We start from the raw sequence: 10,728 nt of genomic DNA on the forward strand, positions 1-10,728 counted from the left end.
GTATTTATACAATATTTCAGCTCTACTTTTGAGTGAAGGAAATGATGCTGACAAAAATAACCACCAATAAAAAGTTGTTAATGAGCCAAATATTTCCCTGTCTCATGACAAACTTATATAAACAGCAACAGTCTGGATGACCATCATGTATCTTTTCATTATTTTCTGTGTCAAATTTCACTTTACACCAGAGAAGAAAATAATGAATTAGTATTAACTGCTACTGTTGCAGAAGGACATACTACAAGCTATCAAATATCACAGTTCACTGTAAAATTTTGCATGAATATAAGAACTGAAGTCAGGAATTGGGAATAGTAGCAGTTTTCTTTGTGGTTTAATTTTTACTGCAATGTAGAAGTTCTCAGAGAACTGAAGACATCATATTTCTGTCAACAACAACTTGATATACAGGAATGATCAACTTTTACAGATCAATCACACAATACGTCTTGGTATTGGAAGTTACAAAATGAGCATTAAATGCTGCAATTTTCAAGATCTTTGACAAGAAGTGTTCACTTATTTTTCCAGAGTTAGGTGTTGATAATCTTATTTGTTTGTTTTTGCCAAAACATCTTGAATGTCCTTCCAACAGTCCACGACACAGTCTACAAAGTCTTTGCCACTGGGTGAGTCAGGGTATGAAGTGATATTGCACCCAACTGACTCATCAAATGCTGAGTAGCCAACGCCAAGGCCATTGGGGACCACAGGGGCAAATCCTCCTGCCAAAACGGCTGGTGCAGAGAGGGTACTCGTGGACAGGATGATGTGGTTGATGTGGGTGTAGGCAGGATCGGCAAAGATCTCCGGAATTTTCCCTTCCTTGGCAGCCAGAGCGCGGAGAGCAAATAGATGGCGGTCCCAACCTTGGCCTACAGAGAATAACAAACAGCCACATGATAACAATAATTTTTAATAGTGGAGTTATAAAAACAAAGGGTAATGATGTTGAAATAGCATTTCACCAGGGAATGTTCCTGTCTCTCACCAAGTTTGATTTCTCTCATTTTGATGTAAGACAAACTTAAGCACCCTTGTCCTTTGAATGCTACAATCAATTGGCAACTATGAAAGTAAAACATTCTCCTTCCACACATTTCTAGTGTTTCACACGGTTGTGGTCATTACTAAAATCTATGATAACTTCAGAGTGTGACACAATATCAGAAACAACACTACATCTACAACTGAAGATTTTTACTTTTCCATCCTTCACAAACAGCCCCCTCCCCCTCAAAAAAAAAAAAAATAAAAAATCATATAACATGTAAAAATACATGCAAGAGATACTACCTAAGCACAAAGCCAATAATACTAGAACTTCGTAAAACATTCATATCACATAAAGTTAAGACAATGCACTTAAAAATTTGCTTCAGAAATTAGAGTTCTTTTCCTCACCCATTGCTGCCTCTTTGGTTAGGTGGTTGTGTTTGTTTGAGCACTCTTGAAGCAGTCTCCTCTTCTCTTTATCACTCATTGATGAGTTCTTGTCAAAAGCCTTGGAGCAATCAAACGTCTCCTTAGTGGCCGAACGCAGGGTCTCCGTCCGACCGTGTTTGAAGGCCGCTGTGCTGCAAGACTCGTACGTGGCCGCAACCCTGCCCATCATCCTATAGTATGCCATCTGAATAAAACATATAAAGTAGGGGTGTGATTTCAAGTCATGCGCAGTAGTCTGTGTCTTGACAGATCGGACTTGAAGCAGCCATTTCTTCACAGTTTTAATGATCATTTTTTTTTACTGCTAACTGACTGCACACAAAAGGTTACACAAGCCATGTACAGCAGCCCACACTTGGGTCTAATCTGGGGGCTTATCTGTGCAGACTTGATGATGTTTACTGGTGATGAACCACACGATGTATACCTAAATACTTCACAAACTACGAATTAGTTTGTAAGACGAGACCCCTGCACCACTTTCAATCCCTTCAGATATAGTAGACCAAACATTTATTGAATGCATTTTATGGAATACAATTTGTGCAATGCTCAGCTCAAACATCTTTGACTGAAGAGAGGAATGACTTTCTTGATATAAAATTACTGTCAAGCAACGTCATTCATAGCTTGCAATCTTACATTTTTTCGTGTACAGAGGAAGAAACTATTCCATAGATCCAAAGCATGCAGACCAAATCATCGTTATCGTGTTTCGGTGTAGATTCGTTTAGAGTGCTTGGAGTGGAGCAAAGGAAGTGTGCACATGTTGAAAAAGATGATTCATGAAATGAGTATGAAACCCAAATATATGTGGATTTAGGGAATGGAGTAAAATTGGGCAATAAAAGAGCACTTGACTTTACCTTTTACAGAAAGTAGGGGACGTATTACCCTTAACATGTGTTAGCAATAGTGACTTTAGGGGTATTTGGTAGAATGCATTTTAAAGAATTTTTATAAAGTCCATGTGATGTCGCAAAGTGTTGCAGTTTTCTAATCCAGCCCGGGCAGCACTAAGCTTGCAATATACACAAGTTTGGAATGGGCTGTCTGATTTTCCTCAAACATCACAGCTGTGTTTGACTAATATCAAATCAAAATCAAATCAAATCAAATCGAAATCATGTCATATCAAATCATATCAAAAATGACTGCATTCACTCTATAAACATGTTATTGGGGTTTCTTTCCTCTTTATTGCAGAGATTCTAGATCTCACAAACTTGTAGTACCATACTGTAACTCATTTCTCCCTTGGGGCCAGGAAAAGGATAGGACAGTTCTCACTGCAGAAAATTCAGTCCAAGTGGGAAGAGTTCTAAATTCCTCTTGTAGCTTAGTTTCATTCATTCACATTCAACCAAAGGTCCCTTTCTAGTTTCTGGGAGAAAATGGTACCCATCCATTTGGTGAATATGGCACAACGGAAGACAATGACAAACCTGGAATGAAAGCTGCATGATGGAATCTGGACTGATCTTGCACGTCTTGAGAAAGTTCTTCCCAAAATCCATGTGTTGGTGTGCATTGATACTCAGTTTGCTGGTTGCCGCCTCGTAGTTGGCTCTGGCTGTGTCGATGGCATTTGATACAGCTGGGTCGAGATCCAGCGCCAGCTATCAGTGATGTGATCATGAGGAGAAAAAGATATGTAGACTGAGATTACATCAAAGTTTTTGCTTGATAAACTCTACATGAGTCATGAACTGCTACTCATCATTATAGGATGTGGCTTTAATTTCACCATGAGACTTCACAGACAGAAAATGTGGACGTAACACACTTAACTCTTTATGTGCCATGGTACAAACCCCCTGTGTGCCACATTATTCAGACACAAACGTTGTCATGCTTTGGGAAGACATTCTGTTTTTAAAAATCCATGTAACTTTTATAGATTGCTGTTTAACTGGACCTGTAGTGAGCAAAGGTGTAAAGAAAATGGCAACCTTTTCTTTGATGTAAATTGCACAACAAATCTCTTATTGGTTTTATTTCAAATGACCAGAAGCTACATTATTGCAAAAAAAGCATGACTTTTTCACACAAAATAGTGACAGAAATTTTGATTTTACACAGAAATTCAGTAAGGGAACACTGCTGGCTAGTTAACCACCAAATAAAATGCAAGCTTATGTGAGAGGAACAAAATCATGAGAAAAGTTTTCATTGTACTGTGGCTTTTGGCGACTTATCGATCGATTTGCGTTGCTTTGTGCGTCTGAGCAGAATATGCGAAGTTGGCACGCCGTCGACTGAGTCAGGCATGCGAAAGTGGCACTTAAAGAGTTAACATAAAACCATACACTTCATTTATACATCAAAATGCTTAATGACATATCATGACGGACCAAACGGTGTGGGCATTTGGTGTTTCGGCCAAACTCGGTCACAGCATTGATTGGACATCAACAGGCAAGTAATCACTATTCTTCAACAATATTTCAGGAGAGTAGTCCCATTTTGTAAACCATTTTCTACTTTTGCCAATTTTGTTCAACCATGGAAATTGGTATAAGACCAAAAAAAAATATGCAGCTAAACTTTATTTCATTTAATGAATGTGCTGCTAGATGTGTACTTTCAGGGTATTTTGGACTTTCTTCAGTTTTTGTGGATTTCCTACAGCATCTTGATGATGAACAGCTTTTATATAGCACTATTTATCTTTTATTCAGAACATTAAAAGGTAATTCAAAGCAAGTCATTTTTACTTTAATCATCACATTTCTGGCAAAGCTTGCACCACTGCTTTAAGTTTTGACATCAAACAACAACAAAAAACCAAATGAACAAACAAACAAACAAAAACACCCCCAAAACACAAACAAAACAGAACAACAACAACTACGACTGGCACAGAAAGTGTTATGGATGAGACCTATCAGTTTAAGGCAAAGGTTTCCATAGTAGTCTCAGATCACTGGAAGCTTCATGCTAGAATAGTCTGCAACTATCTCAACAGAGTGGCATTTAATACTTCATGGAATGAGAACTCACTCTCTTGACATTCTGGGATGCATCAATGCTTGCTGGCTGGGCCGACGGGGACACAGCCGGCTTCTCTCGCGTGTCCTTGAACGTCTCGTTGAAGAACCTGAGCACTGCTACGCCATCGCCCCAGGCATGCTCAAAGTTGACAGACATCAGACCATTTTTGCACACAATGACTTGGAATGACTTGTCAAACCACCTGAAGAAAAACAATAGTCTCTCAAGTTTATCAATGTAGAGAATTGCAAATTCAACACTCTTACAGGCATGCCCCACCCTTGCAGGCAGCTACATGTACCGTAATTGATGTTTATAATGTTCACTATTGCAAATAATACCACAAAAATCTGAGTATTTCTGAATAAAGACAAGAGAAGCTAACATGATTAAATTAGCAAAATATACCAAAGCCTCAAAAATATAAATGTTAAAGCAGTCATTCTGACCAAAATTCAATACAATATCAAATTCTGATGACTATTCCACCACTAGCTTAAATATGAGAGTCCACCCATTTTTTATGCAGTATCTTACACTATACCACTTTTTAAAGTTCCTTCCTGTTTAGCATTCCTTTCAGTTTCTTACATTTTCAGTTTCTAAGCTGATATGAAAAAAAAAAGAATTCCCAACATCATTTACTAACTAGCTCCTGATGGGATTTATACGATGTACATATGTCTGCAAAAAAAAAAGTTGCTTGACTGTATCAACTCCATCACACACACAAAAAAAACCCCCCAAAAACAATTGAACAAACAAACACGCAATAAAAAACAAAAACAAAAACAAAAAACAAGCATTATCCCTAGCTCACCATCAACAGAGATCACGGACAGGAGACATTGCATGAGTTGTGTTTATACCACTGCTTTATATAAAAGGATCTAACCATGGGCATCAGCACAAATGCATTCTTTTTTTTTTTCTAACCTGTATGCACCATCTCCATACAACATGTTCCTGGTCATTCCCTCCGCATCATCTGGGCTGGTATCATCCAGGCAAAGACAGAAGACCGCGGAGTCAATCTCATCCAGGGTCCTGGCATTGCCCTCGCTGGAGTCCACAATCTGCTGCCGGACTCTGGCCCACACGTCTCGGTTCTCTGCTGTCAGGTAGCCCCAAGGGTGGTCCGGCCGGGCCGCCATGTCGTTGAGGATGTGCTGGAGGTTGGCGTGGATTACAGCCGGTGACACAATGTTTCCTGGCAGCAAGAGAAGTATGACAGACTTCATTAAGTCTTCATAATTCTCTAATGCCCATCTTTGACAACACGGTTACAGGGTACCAGTTAAGCATGTACTGTATACGCCATATATTTCACAAGTCTAAATTTTAGCGAATCGGGAATTCCTGGCCATTTCGCGAGTAGCTAAATTCATGATCGTGGAGTCCTGTACTGAACGGAGAAGTGTGCATGTGTAGGCCACATTCACATCGGGATCAGAGTCAATATTTTCGTGTGTATTTAATTTCATGAATAGCACCCGTCTCGCGAAATTCACGAAAATAAAAACCTTGCGAAATATTCGGCGTATACAGTATACTGCTCTATCAGAGAGCCTTGCTATCAAAATTAATCCTGCACTCTGATACTTCATTTTCAACCTAGTAGATGTTTCTCTTGATTTCCATGAAACAAAATGTAAACAGAATAGACATGAGCTGCACTGAATACATCTGCATTTTCAGTCAACAAGGATAAATGTGTCAGCTAGTTTGCTGCCCTCTCTTGGCCTCATGGCCATTCTAATCTTCACTCTGTCTGAGATCTATTCTTTGCGAGACTCTTTCAGGTCAAACTCACCATCATCATCTATGACGTCGAAGGTGTAGAACTTGCCATTCCTGACGACCAATATGTGACGGCCGGCCTCATCGGTCACCAGCTCATCCCTGCCGATCTGGGGGATGCGTGTAGAGTTGAAGAGACGGAAGTACTGACTCATGTCAAGAGGGAAGGCTTTGTTGATGATTGCATAGTAGGCAGCGATCGACTGAGGCATCCACCTAGAAATAAAAGAACAAGAAAGCAAAGAACTGATATAATTATGAAGCTTTATAACAACAGCAGCTTCCACATTCATCAAATTACTATAAGTTTTGGCTATAAGAACTGCATGCCCTCTTGAGTTGATCTTTCGGACATATTTGAGTTTTGTTAGTTTTTTTTTAATGTCTGTATCTGTCATCCTGTCATGAAAACACACTGCATATTCATGAGGTTTAATACAGGTACAGATACAGCATACTGAATTTTGTTTCTTTAAATAATTACAAGATTAATGAAAATTTTGCCTGTTTCAGTAACTGTGAGATAGTAACATACAGATCGTTAATGACTACCACATACCCCGAACAGCAGAATTTTCCTACTTGTGAAAAACTTTATCACTGCAATAACCTGCACTTGTACATGAAACTTGCTACATGGTAAGACTTGGCAGGTCACAACTATGATGGTCCTTTCTGTCAGAAAGTTTGTGCTACACAACCTCATCACATTCAGAGCACCAAAATCTCCTTACCTGGATATCTTCCGAAATGACTGGGTGTCAGATTTTTTTGGGTTGAGATGGTAGACCTCAGGCTCCAGTTTGCTTGATCTGATAGTCTTCATGAAACGCATCGCTGACACCACGAGGTTTGTGGATCTGATTAACTAATAACACATTCAAAGTATGAACAAGACATTAGTACATTACATGTAATAATACCTTTTACATCCCATTGCACGGCAGGGCTGTGGTATTTGCATACAAAAAAAAAAATTGGCAAGAGTTGTGAGGTATCTCAGGCAATAATAGATTACATTGTTTTACATCTGCATGACAGGAGACATAAGTAAACATAACTCCAAGTTGATATTGAAATGTATCCAGAAAACTAGGGGCATTTGCCTATAAACAAATTTTTACTCTTTGAAACACAGCCATACTAATGACAATAGTCCTATTGAAAACACACATTTAATGCTCCAAACAAGTTTTTTTTTTTAATTGCTTGTTTGTTTGTATTTTAGCTTAATATAATTGCATACTAGTATCTAGAACTTCTTTTACAAATGAAATATTAGGGTGTAGGCCTAAGTGGCACATACCAGTAATCATCCTTTAACATTGCTCAATAAGTTTCATGTCTGAACGTTTGTTAAAACACATTTAGGCATACATCACCACCCCATCCCCCCCCCACCCCCACCCACACACATTATACTATGACAAGCACTGACTGCTATATTGCATGTGTTACTGTTAGCATTAGCTAATGTCTTACGATGATAACAATGAGTTTGCAAATGATGAAGAAAAATGGTTTTGGGCCAATACCCCTCTCTTTACACAGTATCAAGAAAGAAGAGTAGAGAAAGTAGAAGGTAGAGAGGTGCAGAAAAATAAAAAAAAAACTTCCTTGCTTCTTTCTCTATTTTTTATGGATTTTGTACTCTGAATGGTTTTATATTATTCATTTCATTGGCCACACCTAGAGTTGGTTTGAGAAATTGTGATACATCAAAGAGTCCATACACACCTGGTCATTGTATTCTCATCTCTCATCAAACTGGTAGGCCACATAGGGATTGAAGATCTTTCTCTACATCCTAAATATTCTGAACTGTGAATGGTGCTCTGTCATTTGTTTTATTGGCTATACCTAGAATTGTGTGATATGAGAAATGGTGATTTATTGAAGTCTTCAAACACACCTGGTCATTGTATTCTTGTCTCTCATCAAACTGGTAGGCCATGTAGGGATTGAAGTTGAGTACAAGGGAGGACCTTGATTCAAGGTACATATCAAACCATGGTCCTGTCAAGGTTAATAAAGAAGAGTGTGACATCTTGTGTTAATGATTTTCAACTGGTTCAAAACTGGTCATTAAAAAGATATTGGCATCAGCAAGTTACAACATGTACAATGTCAATATATCACAAATCAATCCAACAATTGGAAAAATAAAATATTGAAAAGATTTTGAACAAATCAATCCTACAATACAAAAAACTATTGAATTGATTTTGAACTGCAGACTGGTAACATCAATCAACATAAGTCTGATTTTTCCTGCATTGGCATCACTGTCCAAAACCTAAATACATATATATAAGTGACATAATGAAAGACTTATGCAAAGAGTGGTCATGCCCTTACTGAGTATCATAACAGGCATCAAACGCTAAGTCCGAGTTCTAAAAACTTCTTTCCTATCTACCTACACACCACTACATGCTTGCAATTCAGTAAGAAGGTTTCTACATGTACTAATCAATTTTGCCAAAATTTGACTAATTTGTCTTGCTTCAACAATTTTAGAACCTAAATGACTTTATATTTTATCTCTTGATTGATTCTATCTGCTGCAGTTTTTAGAACTGAATTACCTCTCTAGTGTGTAAAAAATTTTTTTAAAAATGCTTGATTAAAGGGTCCATACTGCTTGCTCACCTGAAATGTAGCTGGTGTGTTTGTTGCGCTTGTCTTGGGCAATGAGTTGGCTATTCAGAGCTGAAACACACAGTGATACAATTGAATGAGCAAAAGAACAAATGTGACACTTTTTTTTTCTTTTCACTTTCATTAATTTCCACATATGACAATGCACGGTTGAAATATTCCTGCTAATCAAAGCATATTCACATTCCTTTTTGTCTCTTCCTACTGTTTGGCATCTAATGCAAAGTACATTTGGATCTTACCTTATCAAGCGATTCAATAACTATACTCATTCAATATGAACAATGATTTCAAATTTCAAATATTCATCTGTGCTGGAATGCAAGTCAGTGATGAAATAATTCATAAATGCAAATGTTGAGGATGCAAACTCTATTAAAAAAAAAAAGAAAAAAAAAGAGGTTGACAAGAGGATGATGAAGGAGGAAGCAATATGCACATGTATACTGCTATATCAACTAACCTTGCCCCTCTCCCTTCTCAAAGTCTCTGACAATCTTCTCAGTGGCAGCGTAGACCTCAGGGGAGAGAACAGGCTCCTGGGAGGCAAGGTATCGGCGGCAGGTGTCTGACAGCTTTGGGATGGGCAGACGCGGGAGGCTGCGCTGAAAATGCATTGTGGGAATGATGCTATCTTGGATGAAGTCTGTGCCAGAAGAGCTGTGTGGTGGAGATTGAGTAAATAAATACTCTACAACAATGTTGACAAAAAATGGTGATGAACAATACATTGATATCAAAAGAATGCATATATTGAGCAATTATGACACAAAAAAATTCAACTTGGTATGTTTACATAATGCTCAGAGTTTTGCTACTTTTAATACACAAATGTTGCACTTGTTTGCAGTAGATTACAAATAAGATTTGACATACGCTGACATTGTACTGTAATTCACTCGTCATTCTTTATATTTAGCAACATAGTTAGCTTAAGGACTGACTTTGTCTTGGATCAATGTATCAAATCCTTATAACATCTAGCCCCTTGTGTTTGACAAGGGCAGTATTTCAGAGTTTCACAGCAGGACATACAATGTATAGTTCCAATATACATTGAGTTTGTACATAGAAAATGGATGAATTTAAAGTACATAGATGTCAGTGGTCTAACATAGTACTGTTGGTGTAATCTGTTCTTGAACTCTTCCTTGATGTATTGCAAAAGTCATTTTTACATGAAAAAAAGTATAGATATCAAAATGATAGAACAATCTAAATGATCTGTTATTGCCTCTGTTTATAATTCTGCTAACATGAAAGAAATCAACAGAAGAGAACAAACCTGTTTCTGTGACTTGAAGTGGACATGCCCCATATTGCTGCAATGCGCTGAGGTTAAAAAAAAAAGAGGAGGAAATTTGAAAAGGACTCAAATCACTAAAGAGGAATGCAAATTTACCAATATTGTAAAGCCAGGAAAAACACCATACAACATTTCACAAAGACCTATTCCTCAATGACTGACTACTACTAAGTTTAGCCTTATGCACCACAGCTTAACAGGAACAGTTTATCAAATACTCACAATCAGTTGGATGATGTTGTGTAAGTGCAAGCTTAGATGGATTATGGGTACTATGTATACTTGGGTGCTTCAGTAGAGTTGGCAAAAGAAAACAATTTTCAGTGTTAAACATTAAGTCCACAGACTAAAATAAATGCAAAACAAGCATTCATTTCACATGCATTTATCAGCACTCATTCATTAATGAATGTCTTCTGGCCTTCTTGTTCTGTGTCGCAGACATTTACTCAGATGAAATTTGTACTGTATAATCCTGTGCTAAATTTTACTGCCTTTGTGAATTTAGGCCATTGTTT

The 10,728-nt window shown here is 37.9% G+C and overlaps 1 protein-coding gene across 1 annotated transcript; it reads right to left on the reverse strand.

Annotated features, from left to right (window-relative positions):
* Positions 1–311: 311 nt before the first annotated feature.
* Positions 312–10,230, reverse strand: LOC139732432 (carnitine O-palmitoyltransferase 2, mitochondrial-like). The gene is made up of 11 exons (XM_071643293.1): positions 10,190–10,230; positions 9,368–9,564; positions 8,896–8,955; positions 8,156–8,259; positions 6,978–7,111; positions 6,257–6,459; positions 5,380–5,653; positions 4,453–4,645; positions 2,895–3,068; positions 1,408–1,633; positions 312–878 (listed from the first exon to the last, which is right to left on the reverse strand). The coding sequence occupies exons 1-11, from the start codon at positions 10,213–10,215 to the stop codon at positions 553–555; spliced, it is 1,917 nt and encodes a 638-aa protein (XP_071499394.1). The 5' UTR covers positions 10,216–10,230; the 3' UTR covers positions 312–552.
* Positions 10,231–10,728: the final 498 nt, after the last annotated feature.

This window comes from Diadema antillarum, unplaced genomic scaffold (genome assembly GCF_040938485.1).
Source record: "Diadema antillarum isolate AM-2024a unplaced genomic scaffold, OU_Dant_1.0 seq00000423_RagTag, whole genome shotgun sequence".
NCBI lineage: Eukaryota > Metazoa > Echinodermata > Echinoidea > Diadematoida > Diadematidae > Diadema > Diadema antillarum.

Coding starts and splice junctions, on each gene's coding strand:
- LOC139732432 (XM_071643293.1), bottom strand. CDS start 10,215: ATGTCCACTTCAAGTCACAGAAACAG. Junction 8,260..8,895: donor ACACACCAGCTACATTTCAG/GTGAGCAAGCAG, acceptor TAACCTTGACAG/GACCATGGTTTGATATGTAC. Junction 1,634..2,894: donor TCATGCAGCTTTCATTCCAG/GTTTGTCATTGT, acceptor TGTTTTATTCAG/ATGGCATACTATAGGATGAT.